The 26,718-nt window shown below is 35.0% G+C and overlaps 2 protein-coding genes across 4 annotated transcripts in view; one reads left to right on the top strand and one right to left on the bottom strand.

Moving 5' to 3' along the window:
• LOC137037794 (solute carrier family 66 member 2) overlaps positions 1–13,306 on the bottom strand; it is a 44,985-nt gene extending 31,679 nt beyond the window's left edge. For 2 of the 3 annotated variants that reach the window (XM_067412087.1, XM_067412090.1), the window contains exons 1-3: positions 12,696–13,306; positions 11,502–11,635; positions 9,290–9,340 (exon numbers count right to left, since the gene is read on the bottom strand). In XM_067412087.1, the coding sequence (XP_067268188.1) occupies positions 9,290–9,340; positions 11,502–11,635; positions 12,696–12,898 (388 nt within the window). In that variant the 5' untranslated portion in view covers positions 12,899–13,306. The remainder of the gene's footprint in view (positions 1–9,289; positions 9,341–11,501; positions 11,636–12,695) is intronic. The other variant, XM_067412088.1, reaches the window with a different exon arrangement.
• A 325-nt stretch (positions 13,307–13,631) lies between these two features.
• On the top strand, positions 13,632–15,495 carry LOC137001951 (heat shock factor-binding protein 1-like protein 1). The gene is made up of 5 exons (XM_067361322.1): positions 13,632–13,794; positions 13,902–14,006; positions 14,125–14,191; positions 15,122–15,212; positions 15,314–15,495. Exons 2-5 carry the CDS (start codon positions 13,962–13,964, stop codon positions 15,348–15,350), a joined length of 240 nt encoding a protein of 79 aa, XP_067217423.1. The 5' UTR covers positions 13,632–13,794; positions 13,902–13,961; the 3' UTR covers positions 15,351–15,495.
• Positions 15,496–26,718: the final 11,223 nt, after the last annotated feature.

Genomic DNA, 26,718 nt, shown 5'->3' with positions numbered 1-26,718 from the left:
CAGTGCCCTTGTTACATATATGTACTTAATATAATAATAAAAATAAATTATGCATAATTATTAGCAACTAACTCTAAACCAAACTCGAACAATATAGTAATTAATATTAAGTACTTACTTATTAGTACTTGTGTAATTACAGTGTAACTGCACCTTAAAATAAAGTGTAACCTTAATACATTTTGATAATACATTAGTATATGTTAATACTTATGCTATATATACACAATTCCCTATTACAGTATTTAATATATTTCTTAAGTCAACATAAAAGAACATATTAAACAATATTCAGAATTGAAAATGAGAAGTCATTCGCATATCTTAAAGGTGTCCTAGAATCAAAAATTGAATTTACCTTGGCATAGTTGAATAACAAGAGTTCAGTACATGGAAAAGACATACAGTGAGTCTCAAACTCCATTGTTTCCTCCTTCTTATATAAATCTCATTTGTTTAAAAGACCTCAGAAGAACAGGCGAATCTCAACATAACACAGACTGTTACGTAACAGTCGGGATCATTAATATGTACGCCCCCAATATTTGCATATGCCAGCCCATGTTCAATGCATTACACAAGGGCAGCCAGTATTAACATCTGGATCTGTGCACAACTGAATCATCAGACTAGGTAAGCAAGCAAGAACAATAGTGAAAAATGGCAGATGGAGCTATAATAACTGACATGATCCATGATTACATGATATTTTTAGTGATATTTGTGAATTGTCTTTCTTAATGTTTCGGTAGCATGTTGCTAATGTACTGTTAAATGTGGTTAAAGTTACCACCATTTCTTACTGTATTCACGGAGACAAGAGAGCCTTCACTATTTTCATTTTTAAACACTTGCAGTCTGTATAATTCATAAACACAACTTCATTCTTTATAAATCTCTCCAACAGTGTGTAATGTTGGCTTTAGCCACAGAGCACAGCCTCAAACTCATTCAGAATCAAATGTAAACATCCAAATAAATACTATACTCACATGATCCAACGCATGCATGCAGTATGCATGACAAACATCTTGTAAAGATCCATTTGAGGGTTATATTAGCTGTGTGAACTTTGCAAATGCACTGTATTATAGTCGAGAGCTTGTGGGGCAGGGAGCGAGAGATTTAAAGGGGCCGCAGCCTGATTCGGTGCACAGTTAATGATGCCCCAAAATAGGCAGTTAAAAAAATTAATAAAAAAAAATCTATGGGGTATTTTGAGCTGAAACTTCACAGACACATTCAGGGGACACCTTACACTTATATAACATGTTGTAAAGACTGGTTCTAGGGCACCTTTAATGTTTCTATAACAATTTATGTTATATTTAATATATTATTCTATATTCTGTTTAATATTTAGGTTAGATATATATAATTTTGCTTTGATAAGCATACATGACATGCAGAAATTGTGCACTGTAGCTTTAAGAAAACACATTTTGTGTAATTAATAGGAAAATAGCTGGAGCTTAAGTGTCTGTTGCATAATCTTAATTAATCACAGTTTTTGTTACCATGTGTGTAGATTAGTTTTTACCATTTTACTGTACAATGTGATAGACAGAAATGTATAATAAATGCTTTCAGGGGAGACTACAGTGGATTATTGTATAAAAAAACAAAAACAAAAAATAGCCAGTCAGCAAATTTTCTATTAACTGTCAGTAACAGACTGAGCAGTTTTGGGGAAGTTTAAGAGATACAGATTTATTTGAAACACCCCATTCACTGATAATAGTGATTGGATGCTAATTGAGGCGGTTGCGGTCGCCTGTAGGGATAATGTAGCAGAGCCGAGACTGTGTGGGAGGGCCGCCCATTTACATCCATTACTGCACAACCACAAGGACCCCAGCAGTCTGCCATATATGAAATACATTTAGAAATCTCTGCCAGCGCCTGGACTGAATTACAGGCAATAGAGCCATCAGCAGTGAACAACTACCACCTGCTTCAGGCTTGAACCACGGACATCACCAGGATGACAAGACAGATAAATTGCGATCTGAACGTATGGGCAGCACTGCCATACAACTCTGACTTATTGAGTGCTCGGATATCATTTAGAAGCACTATTTGTTCTGCCCTCAACAAGCAAACTGCCCATTCCAGCTTGACCTCCGAACTTTGGATGGATTAGAGCACACCTCCATTATTCAGATCCATTTGATCAATGAGCTTGGGAGCAAAACAGCAATTAGCAAACACCTCTGAGCCTCTCTGCTGAAAACACTCTTCTAATGAGGTGTGTGAGGGGCCGCTGGGCATACATGAGCAATAGAGCGAGCCATGTGAGAGAGAAAACAGCAAATCTACTTTTCCATCAACTGCTAGTTACAGCTAGATAAAGTCCTCTAACAGACAATGAATAAATCCTCTTGCTGATTTAAACTGACTAGGTATAAATAGTAAGTCTAGATGAAGTGAGCTGCATTGTGTTATTGTTAACTAAAGGTACGTTTAAATGACGATGTAAACTGAAATTTTTTCCTTTGCGAACAAATGTCAACATTGTCAAAATGATGCCTGTTCACACAGATCTGCGAAAAAATTACTACAAACGCTGTAATATGCATGCCAGGCCAGTAGTTGGCGATGTCAGTTTGTAAAAAAAAAAAAAACACTACGTGCTTATCCACCTTATTCCTGACTAGCCTATAGAGTGCCCCAGGGATGACGTGTTTTTGTAGGCCAACCTGGAAGTTAGCGGCGCACGGGTTCCCTCGACTGAAAGCCTATTCATTTTTCCCATAGACTTTTGGAAAATCGCAGAAAATAAGCTCTGTGTTTAACAAAGTGTTATGACACTTACACGTTTTGTCTATCAAGATAATCTTTAAGAGTTAACACAACATTTGTAGATTTTGAAGCTTAAAGTCGTCAGATATAAAAGGCTAACAGTAGGCTATAAACGGACTACAGCACACCATGGTCGTTGATCAACGTCGTCACCACCAAGCGTCCTCAAACTTTATTTAGAAAACAACTCTATTTAAAAACATGCTTGCTGATTATGATCTGCGCCGTGTATGAATACTTATCCACTTTTTCATGAGAAATGCTGTCCAAATGTCCCGTTTTTAATGATGACGTCTGAAGTCCCCGCCAAAGGAAGTAGTACCTTTTAACAATTTGTTAGCAACCGCCGATTTGAAGACACAGTAAAAGTTAAAAAAAAAAATCACAAGTGGGTTATAACTGGTGTGTTTTATGTCATAGATCAAAACGTGAAAGTATTTAGAGGCTTTGTTAACCACAGACCTTATTTCAGGCGATTTAGCAAAAACCCATTCAAAAAACCCATAGACTTTACGGCGTTGGAACCGGAAGTCCTAAAATGCTAACTTGCTTCCGGGTTTTGCCTACAAAAACGCGTCATCCCTGGGACACTCTATTGCAGGTAAATTATGGGTTCCACTTCCGGTTTGGTGAACTTCCGTTTAAAAAGAATGAAATGAATCATTTCAAATAATAATGTTGCCCTACAAATGAAGCTTATCCATCAGTTTGACTGAATGAGCTGTCTATTTTGTTTTTATGTTTTATTTTCAGACATCATGAGAATAACGTAACACTTGGTATTTTAACGTAATGTTATAACAAAAATATATGGCAAGAGCTCTTTTCAGTCGCTGCTTTCTATCCTCGTGATTATTTTCTTTGGTCCCTTTGCATACCGCTGTAATAGTATGAAAAAGGACAACATATGCTGCACATTTTTGGTCCATTCTCCTGATATTATTTACGATATATCCCATTAATAATTCACTGGAATGCACAAAGAATCTCTCGTTTTTCTCCTCAAAGCCTTGCGTCTCTTTCCAGGTTTGTTTTCACAGGTAAATACAATTTATTATCTGTAAAAATGATAGAAATCACTTTGAAATAGTATCACGCAATGTTGAAGTTAATTAACATTTTTTATTAAGGCAACTTATATTACATAATACAGATATAGGCCTCTGTCACTAGTTATGTTTAACCCGTCCGTTTTTGCTGTGGAAAGAATCACGCTTTTTCATGGTCCGTTGAAAGTACCTTGTTGATGCTTTTACACTTTTAAATGTCCTTCTAATGTTCGTTGGTTGAAGGGTGAATAGAATAATGTCATCTCATTGTACACAGTTTAAAAATAAAACGTATTATTGTGTTCATAGAGCAAGCCTTTCATTGACTGTTTACAGCTTAATGGAAGTGTGACCAGCAGGGCGGGCGAGAGCCGTGAGGGAACGGCGCGAGGCCGGTGACGCGAGTGTTAATGAGCTTCACCTGGGAGGCGCACCGGCCTTGAGTCCCTCACGGAGGAGCTCCGGGAGCATAAAAGGAGGAGCGACTACCGTGAAGGACGAGAGAGGACCAGGCCTGGACTTTATTTTATGGTTTATTATGTTTGTGTGGCCGGCAGACGTCCGCGAGGGTCTGCCGGCATTACTTTCGTTTTGTTTGTTTATTTTGAGATTAAACTTTTGTTGAATGTTCGCCGGTTCCCGCCTCCTTCTTCCCACGACTACTGACCTCGTTACAGGAAGTTACACCAATAATTCATGCAAATCGTCATGGGGCATGGGAATAAGGTGGATAGACTGAACATGTAATATGCATACGCATGACATTTCACAAATTTACGTTTTTGTAGTTTACTCTGAAACGATAACTGTCTCTTTTTCAAAAATTTGAACTTTGAAACCCATTTTCAAAAGTTTGCGTTTTCAGGCCCTCAAAACGCTATTGTCATGTATATGAATGGCCAAAACACATGAAAAGTTTTCCGCTTTTAGTTGAAAACGGTCATGTAAACAGCCCCTAAAGCTAAAACAATGTTGTAAATTGAATTAAAATAAAATATAAATATTAGATGAAAAACTAATTTATTTTATTTCAGTTAGTTTCCAAGGCAACATAACTATTTTTGTTTTAAAATGACTAAAACTAAAATAAAATCAAAGCTAAGCATAAATAATTACAACAAAATCTAATAAAAATGACAAAAGCACATAACAAAATATAAAAATAAAAACCTGAAAATATAAAAATAAAAGCTAATTCAAAACACTATAATAGTATATAAATAATAGTAAAATAACAACCTTAAAAGTGTTACATACTTCGAAGTACATACTTAGTACAGTACATTCAGAAAGTATTCTTTTTATTGTCTTTTTATTTTGTTATGTTGCAGCCTAGTTATCACAACTTTGTTTTTTGTTTTGTCATTATGTATAAATTGTATGTGAAAAAAGGTTTTTATAAAGTATTTTAGCATAAAGCTGCATCATAAAGGTGAATGGGTTTGAATAACTGTATATAAAGACACTTTATTTTTCAGGGCATGCAGTATACAATCTAATTTATTTAGTAATTAGATTTAGTATTGATTTGAAGTATATTATTACAGGGAAAATCCCTCCTGGAGTAACCTGAGGTCATCCCTTGCAGGATTCTAGCCCAGATCTTTAACCAGCACACCACCTAATCTTAAAGAGGTCATGAACTGAGAAATCAAAATCTTTTGACATACAATAGGTCATTATACTATAAAAACATCCTGTAAGTTACAGAACTCAAGACTTGCTCATTATTCTAAAAACAGCTTATATTGAAGCCAGTCTTCCAAAATGTCAGGTTCTGGAATGTGCCACTTTATAACGTAATAGTGTGGCTATGACCGCCTCCGCAGAAGATCAACGCCTATTTCTACATCACTGCCTGTTTAGCCCCGCCCCCCGATTCATGCATAGTAGGTAAATAATGAGCGAGGCAACCGCAGGTCTACTTAGAAACCAAACGATAAAGATGGCTTTGAAGACATGATGACACTGTGCAATCCCAAGTTGTGGAAAAACACAGGATTTTAAGCAAGACTAAAACTAAAAGACAATGCTCTGCTGACTACATTGGATCCGACAGTATTGTCGCACCACACAAGTATGAGTACCTTTTTTAATCACATGGTCACAAATGCTTTGTCTGTTATTACAGATCGCTTGCTATGTACTGTGTATTTATGCATTTTTAAATTGTGATTAAATTACATATAGAAAGCGATCAAAGAACTCTCTCTTCATAATGGCTGAAGCTGTCAATCACACAGCATGAGTTTATCTGGACTTTCGCCAAAACTCCCATTATGAATCTCTAACTGTATTTACACCACGTTTGCACTGTTAGTAATGATAGAAGCATTTGTGTGAGTGCAGAAACCAAGTTTCAATGACATGATCACTGCCATCACACGATCAACAGGCTGTCTGTCAACGGCTACAGTGCTCATCGCTGCAAGCTTTCATGCGACAGGAGTAGACCTAAATATAATGCTATAATCAACACTTTTCACAATTAGTTAATCTTGACAGCTGTAGGCCCCAAGAATAAAAAAGTGTTTGCAGTGGTGGTTCAATCTGTAACTGCCTGGCAACACCAGTTCCACATATAAGACTTGTGTCATATGCAAACATGTCAGCCAATCACAGCAGTGGGTGTGTACACTGAAGTCTCACAGCAGACACGCCCCTTCAAACAGAGTGCTCGGACCAGAGGGCTAAAATCGGGGTAGAAAAATAGCCTTTTATTTGTAAATTATGGCAATTTTTTATGAAAAAAAGTTCACCTCAGGAAGCACTATGAAATAATAAAAAATGCAGTGACTAATGTCTTAATGGTATTGATTCTCAAATCTAGATTCTACAAATGTAATCTAGATTAAATTATAAAAATTATAAAATAAAATCAAGATATAAACTGAAATCATATATAATCATCAATAACTATTGTTTTTACTGAAGAACATACAGTTCTTGAAATTTCTGGAATCACAAAATGAATAGCTAATTAGTCCAAAAAAATAAAAGAACCACTGTGCACTGGTCTAAACAGCTGTAAAACAGATTTAAATCCCAAAGTAATTTTGAACATACAAATACTGTCATATTTCAAAAATGTAATTTATTTCACTGGGTCATAATACAAAACTGACTTTATATATAACTGATAAAAGTTCCCGGCGCTCACGCATAGTTAAAGGTGCCCTAGAATCAAAAATTGAATTTTCCTTGGCATAGTTGAATAACAAGAGTTCAGTACATGGAAAAGACATACAGTGAGTCTCAAAATCCATTGCTTCCTCCTTATATAAATCTAATTTGTGTAAAAGACCTCCGAAAAACAGCTGCACAGCTGAATCAGACTAGGTAAGCAAGCAAGAATAGCGAAAAATGGCAGATGGAGTGATAATAACTGACATGATCCATGATATCATGATATTTTTAGTGATATTTGTAAACTGTCTTTCTAAATGTTTCGTTAGCATGTTGCTAATGTACTGTTAAATGTGGTTAAAGTTACCATCGTTTATTACTGTATTTGTATACTATTTTCATTTTTAAACACTTGCAGTCTGTATAATTCATAAACACAACTTCATTCTTTATAAATCTCTCCAACAGTGTGTAATGTTAGCTTTAGCCACGGAGTACTATCAAACTCATTCAGAATCAAATGTAAACATCCAAATAAATACTATACTCACATGATCCGACGCATACACGCAGTATGCATGACGAACATCTTGTAAAGATCCATTTGAGGGTTATATTAGCTGTGTGAACTTTGTTTATGCACTATATAACTGCACTTATAATCGAGATCTCGGGAAGGCAGGGAGCGAGAGATTTAAAGGGCAAAATAGGCAGGTAAAAAAAAAAAAAAAAGGGGTATTTTGAGCTGAAACTTCACAGACACATTCAGGGGACACCTTAGACTTATATTACATCTTTTGAAAAGATGTTCTACTGTACCTTTAAACTTTTAGAAAAAAAAAAAGTTCAATGGAGTTTTATATAGAACCCTAGTGTTACTGAATCATTTTAAAAGAACACTTTGTGCCAAAAAGGTTCTATGTAAGGTGAAATGTCTTTAATAACTGCAAAATATTTAACAGTTTATTTTTTAAATTTTTGTTTGTTTGTATGTTTACAACTGTTTAATTCATAATATTTAATTATAATTAATAGTGAATTAAACAAAATTAATTAAAACTAAATCCATAAAATGATGAGAACTCCTAAAAGGTTCTATACGAAGCAACTGAAAGATCCCTTTAAGGTTCTATATAGAACCTTTTCTCGTAAAAGTGTGGTGCCTAATGACATGTCTCATAATTGAGACTACAGGCTACAGCAAGTTTGAATGGCAAAGAACAGAGTAAACAGAAAAAATATTAAAATTTCATGTGTGCTGCATTTGCGAATCTAACAGAGATGCTCAGACTCTATTCAAGCATGGAAGCTCTACGTTAAACGACTGAACCTAAAACTGGACTGAAGACCCTCACAGATGCTCAGAGAGAGGAGACAACAGCTGCCTGACCACCACAGGAGCTGAACTAGAGACAAACACATCTTTAATAATAAGCATCTGTGCTTCTAACACCTGACATCTGGCACCTTCTACAGTCAATAAGAAGATTCTTTCTTCTACAATCTTTTTGAATTCTCTCCAAAACCATCAAATACTCTTAAATGAAGGCCATACTTAAAGTAGAAAAAAAATATGTGCAAAAAGTCAGCAGGTGTGGGAGTTAATGCAAGAGTCCATTAATCAGACTGTACAACAGCAGATCTCAGGTGTAAACCACTAACGCCACCTGCTGTTCATGTAGAGCAACAGGAACCAAGGGTGCTGTAGGGCTGTGAATGCACCAAGATGCTTTCAGTGAAAACATGCCTGTTGGTTAACTGTCATGTGAGATTGCAGTTGTTACCCAAAGCCATGCGACACTCCTCTGAGTGGTACAGGGTTAAGTCAAAATTCCACCAAGTAGAATACAGCAGTATTATACAATAGTGTATACAATATTATTGAATTTCTGATTCGGCAACCAGATCAATGAGCTGTTAGAATCATATACAACTAAATTATTATAAGATTTCTTTGACTGAAGTTCATGCGAGCCATACAAAATCTGATGTCAATTAAAAAGCAATTCATGATCATCTATTTGCATGCAATGCTGCAATTTCCGCATTAAAAACAACAAAAAAAAACATGCAAAACTGCCTCTACCACTAAACATGCATTTGTGATTCTTTGTTATACACGTAACATGTCTGTTTCAGGTACATGCAAGTGAAATATTAGGGTTAATAGAAAGCTGTGAATTAATGACGGATTAGAGGAGTATATGGGTCAGTCCAGGTCATACTGGGAGAAAATGAGTGGGGTGGATGAAAAAAAAAAAACTATATATAATAAAAATTGGTGTTTTGAGGGGAAATACATCAGTACATACCCAGAAACAGCCTCTTAGGAACTTTGATTTCTTCGTCCTTACTGTCTGTTGCTTCAGACAAATAAGACAAATAAACAAAAAATAAGAACAGGGAGAGCGAGAGGAAAAAATAGATTGCATCGCTCCATCTTCTTGGGGACACAAAAGCCCTGAAGTGATTGAACTCATGAAAACATGACCAAGTTATATTCCTTCCTAAAATCAAATGATAAAATACTATATTTTGCATTAAGAAAACAAAGCACATTTTTTGAATCACTATTATACTATTATAATTTCCTGACACATTCTCAACTAAATAAATAAACAAACATGATTTAAATCATAGCACTTTTTCACATTACAGTAAGTGAGAATAATATAATGGCCAAAAACAATACTTTTTTACTATTAATTTTAGCAAAATAAATATGATGTCACTTTTCACCTGATTTTGTATTTGAGTCATAAAGTTTGGAATCATTAAAAAATTATGTCAAGTCTTATGCCCATGAAGGCTGCATTTATTTGATTAAAAACACAGTAAAAACTGTAATATTGTGAAATATTATTACAATTTAAAATAACAATTTTCTATTTTAATATATTGTGTATGGAATTTATTCTTGCGATGGAAATGCTTATTTTTTCAGCAACCATTACTCCAGTCTTCACTGTCACACGATACTTTAATATGCTGATTTGGTGCTCAAGAAACATTTTGTATTATTATGATAGTTGAAAACAGTTTTGCTGCTACTTACACTACCATTCAAAAGTTTAGGGTATCATTGGGGTAACATAATGTGATTAACATAATAATAAGAAATGTTTCTTGAGCTGCAAATCAGCATATTAGAATGATTTCTGAAGGATCATGTGACTGGAATAATTACTGCTGAATATTCAGCATTGCCATCACAGGGATAAATTGCATTTTAACAATATATTAACATGGAAACATGTTATTTATATTGTAATGATATTTCACAATATTACTTTACTTTTGATCAAATAAATGCAGCCTTGGGGAGCATAAGAAACTTATTTCAAAACCACTGTTAACTACATATGCGATCATTAATTTTTATGTGTACCAAATGGGTTTGTTCAAAATCCGATTGTGAGAACCTTAAGACTTGAATTTCAATGTTGGGTTAATTATACAGAAGTAACAATGGGAGCTGTTTCCAGTCATTCATCTAGTTATTTTGAACATTCTCCATCTGTTGAGAAGCTGTTGGAGAGTTTGCAAGTGTCACCGCTGTGAAGTTAACTCTGAAAAAAGTTTGTTTAACTCTCTTGGATGTTGTGTCAGTTTTAAGACAATAGTCAACCCATAAAGACAGAAGGCAGCAGTAGAACTTCACAACAAAAGATAAAAACTTGTTTAAACAGGATGTCTTATGTAAACAGACGAGTGAGAGACTATTAGTTTAAGGCTTCATCTAATTTGTCCAAGGAGCGTTTCTAAAGTCAGAATATATCTGTACCTTTATGCACTGTGTGTTTTGTTCTCTCTTAGTTGTTGGTTATGTTCAGAACAGCATACCATCATACTACTCAAATTACTTCAACAGTATGTATAATGCATTTTCTGTATGCATGGAATACCAGGAATCACTCAATGAAACATATATGAAGTCATGTCATGTGACAACAATGTAGCATCATACCACCAGTTTGAAACATTTAAAGCATTACATGCTGTATACTGTATTACATACTATTCTTTAAAACAGTACAGGCATATTCCATTCTGAACAAAGTTCAGCTTTCAGGCTCAGTTTGAGTGAGCAAATTCATCTTTATTAACTTTGTAACACACCTCATGTATAAATAAACCTGAGACTGATGTTCACAAAACAGCCAACTGGTCAAAGTTTAACCCTTTCAAAGGCCCTCCTTGTATGATAATCTCGTAAAACATGTTCAAAGACAGACCCTGACCATGTGACTGTATCTACTGTAATTCAATAGGCTGTAAACTCAAGTACCAATCTCAACTAATCAGACTGACTGGAAAACCAAGAATTAGAGAATTCAATTTCATATATAAAAAATATTAAAGAAAGAAACCAGGAAAAAAAAGATGTAAATGATTCATTTACCTGGGAATAAAAAAAGTGTTACACAAACATTCTCTCCAATATAATGCTGAAAAAAAAAAACTTTGGTCTGTTGCTCCACACAAACTCAATCGGAAGCTGTAAAGAGTCATAAAGATTCCCACCTGTGAACGAGCGGCGTTTGGTGTTGAGTTCAGTGGCCATGCGGACGTTGGTGCACAGGCTAAGCATGATTAACATTGTGATGATCATGATTATACTCTGCCAAAGCAGTGGAGTCTCAAAGTAACGTCCAAACCTGGAAAAAAAAAAATAAACAACACACACACATATATATACATTGTATTGGTCAGAGCTTTTTCCATGCTTTTTCAAGTTGTTACTGATAAATGGATGAGGATTTTTAAAAATCATTTGACAGATTTTGGTAAGGCAGATTTTATATTTAGATATATATATATATCTATCTATATATATATATATATATATATATATATATATATATATATATATATATATATATATACAGCTATGGAAAAATTTAAGAGACCACTCCAAGTTCAGAAATCAATGTTAAGTGGTCTCTTAATTTTTTCCATTTTTTATATACACATAGTACTGGTCAAAAGTTTGGACATTAAAATGTCATATTGCATTTTATTTTTCAATTTTTGTTTGTATTTTATTTTATTTTTTCTTCAATCACAAATGTTTAGATCTCCACAATAACAGAAAACCTAATAATTTTTTAAATATCCAAGCCAGGAAAATGGAAAGCAATAATAATAATTATTATCATTTTTATACAGTAGCGGTCAAAAGTTGACACATTACTATTTTTAATGTTTTTGAAAGAAGTCTCTTATGCTCATCAAGCCTGCATTTATTTGATCAAAAATACCAAAAAAAAAATGGTAATATTGTGAAATATTATTATTTACCATTTAAAATAATGGTTTTCTGTTTTAATATACTTTCAAATATAATTTATTTCTGTGATTAAAAGCTGAATTTTCATCAGCAGTTACTCCAGTCTTCAGTGTTCAGTCTACATGATCCTTCAGTAATCATTCTAATATGCTGATTAATAATCAATGTTGGAAACAGTTGTGCTGCTTAATATTTGATGTTTATAATCTGTGATACTTCTTCAGAATTATTTGATGAATAAAAAGTTTTAAAAAAGAGAGACTTCTTTCAAAAACATTAAATAAAGATATGATGTCAGATAAATACGCAATAAAAGGAATTATGGCAGATGAGTGGATTATGTGTCATGTATTTACATTGTTTCCTCATATATCGGTCATGCAGATGGATTTTGTGGCTCCAGACAGGATGATTGAGGTATAACTCACCTAAATAGTATTCTTAATATGTTGGCTATCAGCAGAACCAGGCAAACATATGTGGAGAATCCTTCAGCATTCTGAGTCCTGCGGATATCCCTGTACTGAGGGATGTATGGCACAACTCCTCCAAATATGATGGCAAAAGATGCGATCCAAGACACCATTTGATGAACAACATACATGATCTGATCCATAATCACTTCATCCATCTTTGAGAGATGTATCTATCTGTCCTTTATGGTTAAATCAACTAAATGCAATTAGTAGCCTGCTAATTTAATGATACATAAATCATTACTATTTTGCTATTTTGTTCACATATTAAAATGTAATTTCTTGATAATTACTGAATATATATTCTAAACAACGACAGTAAATGTACTTTCATTGTCCCAGTTACCGTTCACTAACTCATTAGATCTAATTCATTCAAGTGCTTCCCTTTTCCAGGAAATAAATACTTGCTAAATCGATGGGAACGGTTCCTCAGCATGGGTCCATATCAGACGATCGGTATCATCTGTTTTATGATCTGTGCAAAGATGAATAGAGTGCTGTATAACATTTTAATGCCGCAGTGATCCTCTCTGCTACAGCTGGCTAATGCTCATAACAGTACTTCCGTGTTGCACTACGTCACGATACGCTCATTACATATTCATGAGATGCAGGGTCCTAATGCCAGTTGATTTTGTTTTTTTGTTTTTTTGACATGCGTTTGACAAAAACAATGATACGGCAAATTATTAATACACGATTAACGTCGGTATTTAAGCAATTCTAAATGTAAGCAATACATTTACCATCACATATTAGACGCACACTTGAAATGGGCTGATCTCAATCTGCTTTATAGCCTTGGCTACTTAAGACACAAGATTTATCTCTTTAATTAATCCCCTCAAAAGTTGCCATGTGCCAAAATGACGTTATATAATTCATGAAAACAAAATGAAATATTATCAGCACTCTGTAATTCAAAATAATTGATCATCAGTGGACTGAAAATGACAAAAATACTTCTCTGCTACTAAAAGGGTTAAATGTTGTGAATGGATGCCCACATACGAACGAGGAAGTCTTTATATGCAAACAATGAATGAGAGTGAGAAGTTGAAAAGTTATAGAATGCGTTTATTCTGACTGATATATGATCAAAAATCTCTGAGATTAAAGAACATAACTATTATTTTCACCGTGGTACTGTTTTAGTCCAGATAACGCTGCCTAGAGCTGAAACCAACAACTAACACAACAAATTCAACCAAACTCATGGCAGGATCCGAGTCAAAAGCCGCCAAAGATTTGACTGCAATGGCAAGTGTTCATTTTAATACATTTTAATTTGACAATTATATGCAAGACGAGGAAATTGCAGTTGCGGGGGGTATGTTTTAAAGTTTCACAAATCTGCTCAATTCATTTCTTCAAACAGATGGAGACGACAATGCAACAACTTCAGAACAGGTTTCAGAACGTATCTGACCAGATCATCTCCAAAAATATCTTTTTAGATATATAATCTCACTTTGTAGTTTAGATTAGCTTTTTTTTTGCTGTCATAGCACTAGCATGAATCTTATATAGCACTATATATGTATTTGTATTTGAATCGTTCCCATAGTAATATCATGTTCTGGACACAATACAATGACAATATCACAGATTTTTGGACAATGAAGTAGGCCTATACCTTAAATATGTAAATATGGAAATAGCCTAATTCTGTACTTAGTATAACTTATACCATAGTATTGCCATAAAACTTACAATAAATCAATACTTTTATTAACCAAGGATGCGTTAAATTGATCAAAAGTGACAGTAAAGACATTTATAATGTTACAGAAGATTTTTATTTCAAATAAATGCTGTTCTTTTTGAACTTTCTATTCAAACACATTATAATGGTTTCACAAAAATATCAAGCAGCACAACTTTCAACATTGATAATATGAAGAAATGTTTCTTGAACAGCAAATCAGCGTATTAGAGAATGATTTCTGAAAATTCAGCTTTGCCACCATAGGAATAAATTATGTTTTAAAATGTATTCAAATGAGAAAAGTCTTTACAAAAATTGTAATAATATTTCACAGTATTTCTCCTTTTTGATCAAAAAAACTTACCAACCCCAAACTTTTAAATGGTAGTGTACATAATACTTTTAAAAACATATCTATCATTAGAGTGTCATGTTTATTCTTTATAAATGCATGAAATGATAAAATGTTACAAATGTCCTCAATGATGAATGTAACATCTATTTGAGGTCTCATACAGGACATCTATAAAACAGGAAGTGATTTTTACATTCTTCTGATTTTTTTGATTCTCTGATTGTACACACTCCATTATGTGTAAAACCATTAGCTGGTTTTGACTTAGATATGCTACACAAAGAACTGAGGTTTTTTCCTTAATGCCTGAACTGGATGAGATGGGAACACGTATAGATGACCTGGAGAAGAATGTCGCTGATCTCATGACACAAGCAGGAATGGAAGATCATCATAAATCAAAGCAAGTGCTTTGGATTTATTTCATCTCCAAATTAAAGTTTGCTCAATAACTAGGCATTTAAAAATATATATATAACTTAATATTTCTGTTTTTCTGCACAGTGACTTTGAAAAGAGAACAAGCTGGCCAAAGCACTGAGCAGAAATGTTGCAGAAGCTTGAGATCAACAGGATTTTTTTTTGTATTAACTATGCATGTATTGTTCACATGTGCCTTATTTTTTATTAAGTTTATATACATGTAATGTGGATCTTGTACCTATCAATAAACTAACTTGTTTAGCTTCTTGTGTAAAATCTTTTCCAGGGTACAATATAAACAAAAATGGAAACATGTTATATTCATATAAAGGACCTCTCAACATTAGCGAGACATTAGGCCAAAAAGACAACTGGTCCCTTTATGATGTGAAGTAGTTGCAAAGGACATTATATCAACATATAATTGAACTTAAGGGAATACTTACTGATTTTTAGTTTCATTTTGCTTATATTTTGTATAGTGTTTATTACTCAGAAAGGTTTTGTTCAGAATTAACCATTATGCAACACTACACCATGGTGCAACATTAACTTATATTGGCTGGCAATTAAAAGTACATTGTTGTCATTAGATTATAATTCAGCATTTTATTTATTTAATTTGCTAGGACTATAGTTTCTGCTAGAGGCCTAGGCTGTTTCTCAATTCCAAGAACGCAGAGAACGGACTTGCGTTCTCGTGGAGTCCGGTCTTGCCAGGCGACCTTGAAAGAACGATATCGGAAGGACGCGAGGACAGAGAACGCATCATTTGAGAATTGAGATGTGCTGCGATCTTGTTGCTCAACTGACCGTCCCAGCATATTATAAGTGGCTAATGCACAGTAAATACAACATAACATCACAAACAAATGTCATACTGTTAAAAAAAAAATATTTCATATAATTATAGACATTGTTTTCATATAATTATTTTTATTTCACCACGTGTATTTATGAAAATGAGTTGGCTGTTATGCTTTGTCAATGTTAAGATTATTTTATATATGTCAATAAAAATACTGCAGGCTTTCTTCAGGTTATCATTTTATTAAAATTAAGCAAAACAAACGGTTTACTTTCACGAGCCCGAGCCGTCACGTATTTGCGAGATTGTAGCTGGAATCTCTCGAGAACTTCAAGGCTTACAGGCTTCTGTAAGTCGACCGCCGCAGCGTCTTCTGGGATTTTTAACGGTTCGATTCCCTCAAGTTTGCATTCGATGCATCCTCGATATCAAGAACACATTCGGGTACTTTCATGCGTCCTCCATTCTTGCGTTCTTGAGTATTGGAATGAACTTCGACGGTTGATGATGACGTAAAGCGAGAACACAAGGACGCAAGAACGCTGAAGCACGCATATTGAGAAACAGCCCTATTCAAAACAAAGGCGTAGCTTGATGACGCCAAGTTTGAGCGCGGAATTTTTGGACATGTGGCCTTCACATCAACGGATAGTGCAAAAAAATAGGGATAGAACTCGGGAAGAAATCATGTTCATGGATGTGATTATTAACGTTATTGTAGTATGAAGCAGAGCAGGACCGAGTGTTGTGGGAGCTGAACGAGGAGCTGAGCGACTGCGCAACACACGCCTCACGAGCAGAGGAGCTTTTATTATGCCACAGTCACCGGCGCCGCTTCCGCTTTTGTGGTCATGAGTATGAGCTTTGGTATGCATCTCTGTTTATCATATTAGATACATTTGAGTGTGTTGAAAATTATGTTATAACGTTACTCGGTGCGTTCGCTCGGCAGCTGCTGTGAGACACTTGTTTGAGACACACTGCAGTAAGATAAATCGATTTTAGAATATCATATTAAATGCTGGATGGCTTGTGTTGATAAATAGCATGGAATTAATTTTAAAACGTATGATGGAGAAAATTCTGTGTTACTGTTACTAAAAATAAAGCTGCATCTGTATGGGATCAGATTCCCGCCAATAGTATTGCGGTCACGGATCAAAAAATAATACCACATGTATAACACATGTAAAAATATATAGCACAAACTTAAAAAAAAATAATGCAAAATGATCGGAATGGCAAAGAACATGGTCACGGATCAAAATATAATAAGCGTAAATCGAAAAATTAAAAGCACATTTAAAAAACATAACAAGCATGAATCAAAACTTTAAACACATTAAAAATGATATTGCACAAATCTTAAAGTTGTGTTTATGCGTTCTTAAAAGTTGTTTTCCTTGCTTTTATTACTCTTTTCTTTCTGCTCTCTTTACATTTTCTGCTTATATTTTACTCTTTTGTGCGCTTGTGCAGTTTTTCTCTTTGCTCTTCTTTCTACGTTCTGCTCTTGCTTTTCCAAATGTTGCAGTTCGAGTTTCATGTAAATTAGGCTGGGCTTAAGCGCCACCATTGGTCCACTAATTCTAGATTGACAGCTCCTCCTCTAGCCAATCAATCGAAGGGAGGGAGATGACATCTCTTCAATGCGACTCATGGCTACTGATGCTCACACTCATACAGGAGAAGATAACAGTTTAATCTGAAACTTTACAAGGACTTTCAATCTGTAAAGTTATCTGAACTATGGACAAATAATTCCTCTTTTTGAGATACTCTTTTTATTGTGCAGTCTACTTATGATTGTTAATCTTTATGTTCATAATATATGGTATTTGGTGTTAAAATATTACTTGGCTCATGGTGCTAATATGCTAAGGCTACTGTAGCTAAGATATTTCTTAATTGTTGTTAAACGATCATAGGTAAATTAATTCTAAGACTGAATGTATCATCTCTGCATTGACTACGATAGTGTTACAGAGAAGATAGTTACATAAACCAGGTGGATTTGATATGCAGTGATTTATTCACACATTTATTGTGTTTAATTACATAACTACATAATTGCACAATACTATAAGATTAATGTTTTAAATAAAAACAAAATTACAGATACAGATATGTAGGTGGCGAAAAGTTCAAACTTCTCGTTCAAATCAGGAATTCATCAATGAAACACTGCTGTGTTGCTCAGAGACGAGCGAAGCTGTTCTGCTGTGACTTTGTTTGATACTCCTTTCATTAAAATAGTGCAAAAACACATTCAAAATTAACTTTTAGCTATATTGATTTATACAACAGCTCAATCAACATTTGCAATTGCTCTAATATTGGGGAAAACACTGATGTGAAGGCTATTGCTTAACTTTATAATTTTATAATTTCAGTGTTAAAATGTGATCAAATTCATAAACCAACACCCGTGTCAATGACATACTGTACATGGAAGACAAAATCTATAAATCTGTTTACAGGAAAACAATACATGACAAAATATGCACAGTTTACTATTACAAGCAACATACAATGATCTAAACCAGTGGTTCCCAAACTTTTCAGAGTGGAGTACCCCCTGAGACACTTACCATCCTTCTGCGTACCCCCTCTCTTCCACTTAGATTGTAAATTTTCCATTAAGGGACAATATTTGCCCCCTAAATTGACTTTCTAGTGCAGTTTTTGATCTTTATGAATACCTTTACAACAATAATAATGTTTTAAATTAAAAAATGTTCAATAGAGAAATATGCAATGCTAAAAACGTGAAAAGTGATTATTTTAAATACTAAAACCGCCAGTAGATGGCGGTAAGTCACTGTCTTAATGCCTGAGTCATCGAGTCATTCATTCAAAGAAGCAAGTGGCTGTATTTATGAATGAATCATGACTTTCACGAACAATTCATTCAAAGTTGCAGATTCGTTCTCGAAGCACTGCTGTGTTGTAATTATGCTGTTGTTTTCGTTGCAAAATAGAGCAAATACTGACAATACTGTGAAGAATAACACTTAATATTACCCCTTTGTTTGTTGAACTGTTGTGTGGATATTTGGATTCGCATTCTTGCTCATATAATATTATCAACATTAAAAACAAGAACTCACAAAAGGTAGGCTATGTTTTGTATCAAGAGCTCGAATCTTAAATTGATATTTAAGCCCTTTTTGTGCCAGGCTATTGTTCTTCGTGCTAGTAAGTGCTAAATCTGCAGGTACAGAATGGCAGTATGTTGCGCGTTTTGCTCAGGCTGCAGACTCCCCACGCAACCTATACTGGCTATGCACCCATATGTGCGCTGCATGTGGAAATGGACTCTTGTCAGATTTGACCGCAAAAGATGTGGTATTTTGATTGGATGTCATATGGCATATTGTACCTGTTAGAAAATACATGATCAGTTTTAATGTTATTTTAATGTAGAGAAGAATTAAATGAATGGCAAAATTCTGCATTTTGTTCGCGTAACGTTACCCCCTCTGTCACCTCACGTACCCGTTTGGGAACTACTGATCTAAACAATTGCCATGGCATATCTTACTTTAAATGTAATTCACGAGCAAATATATTAGCCTAGTAAGGTAGGTTTCATATGTTATATTCTCTTGTGCAAAAGACAGGAATAAAAGAGACAACAAGCAAGCATATTATTATTAATATTATTGTATGAATACTAAAAATATCTAACAGTAACATAACAGGTATAGACGAGCCAGGCACACATAAGAGTGATGTTGTGAGGCTGCTGCATGGTGGACGCTGCGTTTCACGGTGCCAAGTCCAGTGATAGGTGCATTAAAGATTAATATAACAATGATAGATCGTCAGACAGGCACAACTGTGACAAGTTGTCGTTAGGATGGTAAATTTAACAATAAAAGATTGTCCAGGTAGAAGTAGCCTATATACCGGTGACAGGTCGAGTTGCAGGTACATATGTATGAAGGTACATATGTACATATGTTATAATGTATATATATACATTATAACAGTGTCCTGCAACAGAAAGAGTTTACCCCAGCTCGGAAATTGCCAGCTGTGATGGTTATCTTCTCCTGTATGAGTGTGAGCATCAGTAGCCATGAGTCGCATTGAAGTGATGTCATCTCCCTCCCTTCGATTGATTGGCTAGAGGAGGAGCTGTCAATCTAGAATTAGTGGACCAATGGTGGCGCTTAAGCCCAGCCTAATTTACATGAAACTCGAACTGCAACATTTGGAAAAGCAAGAGCAGAACGTAGAAAGAAGAGCAAAGAGAAAAACTGCACAAGCGCACAAAAGAGTAAAATATAAGCAGAAAATGTAAAGAGAGCAGAAAGAAAAGAGTAATAAAAGCAAGGAAAACAACTTTTAAGAACGCATAAACACATGTTTAAGATTTGTGCAATATCATTTTTAATGTGTTTAAAGTTTTGATTCATGCTTGTTATTTTTTTAAATATGCTTTTGATTTTTCGATTTACGCTTATTATATTTTGATCCGTGACCATGTTCTTTGCCATTCCGATCATTTTGCATTATTTTTTTAAGTTTGTGCTATATATTTTTACATGTGTTTTTAAATTTGTGATTCACGTTTATTATTTTTTGATCCGTGACTGCAATACAATTGGCGGGAATCTGACCCCATACATCTGATTATGCTATGTTAGCTACTTGACAAAATAGTGTTTTCCTCTGAGGCATGGCAAAGCATGGTACTCGAAAAAAGAGACTTAAAAGTGTTGAGCAATATAACAACAATTAGTTTTCTGTCTATAAATATATCAAAACAGTTGTTCCCTTGTCTATTAAAACACGTAATATATTAAAGCGTCTTTGGTGTTTCCATGGTTTCTACACAATAAAACCAGAAACCGATGGTAACGCAGGGTATGACGCAATTGACAGGCAACTTCTCACACGTCCCAGAGCCTTGGTGAAAATTGCAATTTTCTCATGATTTACAAATAGCTGGAAACATTTGGGATATTGTAAGTACTCAAGTGAACAAAATATATAACATTGGCCTAGTGGTTTTTGGATATTTTACTGCAAAAATCTTACATATTGCACCTTTAACAAAGTGTCTTTGCTATTGGGGAAAACCTATGTGAACGTACAGTTCAAGTGTATAGCTGTTATTATACTCTTTGGCCAGCATGTGGCAGCATTGTTTCTCTCTTCTCACAGCTCTCTCCATAGCAGTAAATTAGTAAATTATCAAGGTAATTAAATCTACGGAATCAGAGTCAGATGTAGGTCTCCAGCCAGACCATCATAATAAATGGAATTTACTGTGTATCTGCGCATCTTCTCATGACAAGACATAAAAGAAAAAGAGGCCTTCGACTGTTGAACCGCCTCCCCTAGATATCTACAGTATAATTTTTCGTTTAAAAACATTTGTATACACTTGTATTTACTAATATTTAGATATTCGTTGGAACATTCTGCTTTGTCAGTGACACGTTTGTTGCTTTACTATGGAATTTATGGCTATTTATTTTACTTAATATTTGTCTTTCTCAAATATTATTATTCAGTAAACTTAAAAACAACAAAGCTATCAAACCTTCCGAAACTTGTCTGCAAAGAGGCATCTTCCGCTAAAATGCAATGACAAACTTATCTCCAACCCTCATTTGAATCATAAAAATCTTTTTCCCCTTGTGGCTTACATGAAATATCGCGAGATTTATGCGGACGCTATTCACCAAAGATACGCAACTACCCTCGCCCCCGTAGTTGTCAAGGGAGACTACGCAAGATATGTGACGTATGCCTGTGGGCTGGACCGTGAGTTGGAGAAAGGGAATGTCGATCGGTGAGAGATCAGTTACAGAGGCGGCCGGGAGCGTCAGCAGAATGGGTGAGAATTTAGTCCCTGTCGCTTTATTAAACTCAAACTGTCAAACTCTTCTTTAAGTAAGTTTATATGTTTATGTGTGCCGCGTGTTTTAAAGGCGCGTGCTTTGTTGCGCGCGCTAGATGCTTTTCCTGAGCGTGTTAATAGACAAACAGATCTGCTCAAGCTCTCCGTTTCAGTGTAATCTTCACTCTTTATGTCATTATCATGACAATTACTGTCTCTTTTCTCAAATAAGACATTTAATTGAAAGGTTTCACTAACGAATATGTACTGTGGGTGGTACAATGATAGTATCATATTGTAATGCAGTGGAACTGAATCAGAAGCATATTCATCTGCCATGGTATTTTCATTGTTTCTAAGGTACCTCAAAGAATACCACGATGAAAAAACATCACATTAGCATAATATTGTCCAGAAAACGATGAAAATACTGGCTAGGATGGGTTTAAGCAATGAATGCAGTGCTATGGCTAGACATTTAGTGTTTCCGTCTGGAGAAACACCTTCTTGCTTCTGTCACTCTCAGCTTTGAAGAAAAAATTCAAATAAGTATGTTGCAGTAGGTCAGGGGTTTCTGCTCCTGCTCCTGGAGGCTGCCTTCCAGCAGAGTTTAACACACATGAACCAGCTAATCAAGGTCTTCAGATTTACTAGAAACTTCCAGGCAGGTGTGTTGGAACTAAACACCTGAAAGTGGTCCTCCAGGAGCAGGATTTGACACCCCTGATGTAGAGAATATATCACTTGCTATTGTATGAATGGAAGTATAGATGAATAAAAGGATGAACTGATGGATAGATTGACAAATGGGTGGGTGGATGGATGCATAGATAGATATGTGCAGATACAAATAATTCACTATACAGATACACATTGAATAATCATAAAATTATTTGTTGTTTCATTTTGAATATCAATTGCTCGAACAACTTGATTTATCCAAATTGTCGTTTGGTGATGAATATAAGTTTGCTTGAACCGGAAGTTGCAACTGACTTCAGTAGTGTGACATATTGTAAAAACAGAGGGCAGGGCTTGATTTTTGGGCACCTCCTCACCATCTCTAGCTGGCAGCAGACTGACGGTTGGAGATGTTTGGTTAAAGACGTTCTGCCCAAGCCATCAAACTGACGTCATCTGAGAAGGAATGCAATTCCACAGCGGAAGCACATTTTCAGATGTTGACTAAAGATTATGAAGACAAACACATTTTCTTATGTGGATTACCCTGGATGGATTTATTGTTCATCACAAGACTAGTACTGTGTGCTAACTTAGTAAATATGGGAATCAATTTGGATTTCATGCAGACTTTAAGAAGATCCATTAATGTAGAGTGTCAGGCACAAACCACCCTCGATTCACGTTTACTGTACTGAAGGTTGGTCATATTCACTAAACATTCTCCCTTGCACTTGTCTAGTTCATATTTAAGATGTTGCATGTACATTACCTGGTTTTTACCTTTACTTCTAAGCAATGTAACATCTTGTATGAAGCCTCAGTCTTCTGTACTTGAATAAATTTGTCTTATAGCAACACACAGCATGATCATATGTAAGTTAGATTTTTTTGAGATTGCTGGTGTGGTGAGGACCCTGTTGGGCTCTTGTTCAGTGAGAAGAATTCATTCTTTATTTATTCTCATCATGTTTAGATCACATGGCTACTGATTGAATCGTTCCGTCCATTCACATGTGACTGTGTATTTTTCCCATGGTTAGTACTGAGGCCTTATTTATAAAACGCACATAAAATCGAATTTGAACCTAAATTCAATGGATTTCATCTTACCTCAAAAGGGAATAAGTCAGGATATACTACACCAACTGAAGAGCATTTGTAGAAACGTTTTGCACTCATATACCAGTTAATAAACTTCTATGAAAATGTAAAAATGAATGGCAGTCGCAATATGCACAAATTATAATATGCCTACATGCACATGTTGAACTACAGTTCATAAAGAGAGAGCATTTATATTATTATTAAGGAAACTGTTGTTCGTTCACATTTATAATCATTCTAGTCTTTATAAATGAGGCCTCTGGATTGAGTGGTCCCACAATGCTCTTTTTTTTTCTCTTTCTCTACTTCAAAAGTGTCCACAACATACTAAAGTAAATTTATTGCTGAATCTGCCAAATTTGTGAGAATCTTCATGATATTTGGCTGTTTTATTTCAGTTCACCCAAAAATGAAAATTCTGTCATAATTTACTCATCCTCATGTTGTTCCAAACCTGCATGACTAAATTCTGCGGAATACAAAAGAAAATATTTTGAAGAATGTTGGTAACCAAGTTTTTGTGACCATTGACTTCCATTGTATGGACAAAAAAAAAAAGTGTTCTCATAATATCTAATTTTATGTTCCACAGAATAAGAAGTCATACATTTTTTGGAGCAGCATGAGGGTAAATAAATGATGACAGATTCATTTTTGGATGAACTATCCCTTTAATGGCAAGTAAACAAGTTATTGTTCAGATTTAAACGTAACAGAAGCAAATTGTGTTTGGTACGTTTAAATGGTTAGTTCACTCAAAAATGAAAATTCTGTCATTAATTACTCACCCTCATGTCGTTCCACACCCGTAAGATCTTTGTTCATCTTCATAATGCAAATGAAGATCTTTTTGATGAAATCTGAGAGATTTCTGTCCCTCCATAGACAGCTACGCAATTGAAACTTTGAATTTTCATAAAGAGATTGTAAAACAAATCCAATTTAGTCCACTTTATATTATGAACAGTTTGAATTTAGGCATTTTTTTCACAAATAAACATTCATCAACTCACACTTCAGTTGTGGTAGCTGTGGAAGCTCAAGAATGTTTGCTTGATGTGTGTGAGAACCAATGAGGTTCATTCTCGTGTGCTACGCAACACATCTGAGCTTCCGCAAGAGGTTTGTTCTCGTGCATCATTCCGGTTCAGTTGAGCTTCTGTTTAAAGTATGTTCGGTGATCACTGTTTATATGTGAGTAAAAGCCTAAATTAAATCGTTTCCTCATAAAAAGTCTTTAAAGAAAATTTGGACTGAACCACTCAATTTATATGGATTAGTTTTACGATCTCTTTATGAGCTTTTCCGTCAAAGTTTGTTGCGTAGCTGTGAATGGAGGGACAGCAAGCTCTCAGATTTGATCAAAAACATCTTCATTTGTGTTCCGAAGATAAATGAAAGTCTTACGTGTTTGGAATGACATGAGGGTGGGTAATTAATGACAGAAATTAACCCTTCAATATATTGATCAGATGGTTTAAGTGTGTTGTTGTTGAACAAAATAAGATGCCGTGTGGACCAGACCTTGTACCAGTAGACAAAAGTCTGGCTGTGTGGGACCAGCTGAGTTTATGGATCAGGATCTGCCATTCTTGTGGATGTAAATCTATTTTGGTCCTGGGTGCAGATGTGATAGTTACTTTCCAGCCCTTGAGTAGGATGTTAAGTGAATAGTTTACAGCTGAAATCTTGAGAGAGAATGTGTGTCTGTCTCTGAACTGTGGGTGGTCAGAATAGCCATTATGGAGTGTATTGTCTGATTGCTTTCATTGAGTGCGTGATGAGAAAACCAGGCAGAGACTGCTTGCTTTGCTCAGGTGCTGTTGCGATGAGTCGATAAGATGCTGGTAGGGCCCTATGATTTCTGCAATACAGAAAACATGGATGGAATCGTGAAAGCCAGTCATAAAATGAAATTTACTGTATAATGTGGAATGTCATGGAATTTGGGAAATTTTGGATGAATAAACTAAAAGCCTCTCTCACTATATGAGGACACGTGAACTACATCTCCAATGGAAACAGATTTTGGAAAACAAAATGCAAAAAAAATTAAAATTTGGATTTCATTGGGCCCTCCCTTTTTTGCTTGCATTTCCATGCAGTCGTTATCTCTAGTTTTGAATCCAAATCACTTTTTTATACTGTATGAACTGTGCAGTTTGCAGTTAATTGTGGACTCTGTTGACACCTTTGTGTCAGTCATGCCTTGTGAACCTCTGACCTCAAAGTGTTTTATGTAGAAACAGGATATCAACGTATCTTGTAGGCTACCATTTACTCATTTGCTCATTGCTTTGTCTTTCTGACTTTCTTTTTTTAATGCTTTAGATTTAGACTACCACATCTCTTCCGGCAGTTAAGCCACATACAAAAACATGTCATTGTTTCAAAACTGCAGTCACTCTCTCTCACTCTCTCTCTTTCATTTTGATCTCTGTAAGGTAATGCTTTTGGGTAGGTGTCATCCAAAAATCCCGTCTAACACTGCAAAAAATGCTTTTCTTACTTAGATTTTTTTGTGTCTTGTTTCCAGTCCAAATATCTAAAAAATCTTAAATCAAGAAGCATTTTCTAGATAAGTAAAAATTGTCTTGTTTAAAAAATAAGTCAAAATGAAGTGAGTTTTTGCATAAAACAAGATAAATAATCTGTCAATGGGGTAAGCAAAATAATCTTGTTTTTCGGTCTGAAATAAGATTATTTTGCTTACGCCATTGGCAGATTATTTTGCTTTACGCAAAAACTCACTTAATTTTGACTTATTAATGTCTTGTTTTCAGATTTTTTTTTTTACTTGTTTTTAGTCCAAACATCTAAAACATCTAAAAAGCATTTTCTAGACAAGACAAAAACTCTAAGTAAGAAAAGCATGTTTTGCAGTGAAGGGACTGTCGACATGTCGCATCTTTTGCACTTTCAAATTTGTCATTTTAAATGTAGACACACTACTGTTTTGTGCATCTATGCCGCAGCGTGATGAAAAATTCCCAACTTTTCAGAATGCCGCAAGTGCACCACAGGTCATGTTTG

The sequence above is a fragment of the Chanodichthys erythropterus genome, chromosome 15 (genome assembly GCF_024489055.1).
Source record: "Chanodichthys erythropterus isolate Z2021 chromosome 15, ASM2448905v1, whole genome shotgun sequence".
Classification (NCBI taxonomy): Eukaryota; Metazoa; Chordata; class Actinopteri; order Cypriniformes; family Xenocyprididae; genus Chanodichthys; species Chanodichthys erythropterus.
The sequence above is the reverse complement of the archived record's forward strand: the minus strand, read 5'-3'. Positions and strand labels throughout refer to the sequence as shown.

What these genes read in the sequence shown, in the direction of transcription:
- LOC137001951 (XM_067361322.1), top strand. Translation starts at nt 13,962, where the DNA reads ATGGCAGGATCCGAGTCAAAAGCCGCCAAAGATTTGACTGCAATG. An exon ending in CCAAAGATTTGACTGCAATG is followed by an intron (nt 14,007 to 14,124) that starts GCAAGTGTTCAT and finishes TTCTTCAAACAG; the next exon opens with ATGGAGACGACAATGCAACA. An exon ending in TGACCAGATCATCTCCAAAA is followed by an intron (nt 14,192 to 15,121) that starts ATATCTTTTTAG and finishes TAATGCCTGAAC; the next exon opens with TGGATGAGATGGGAACACGT.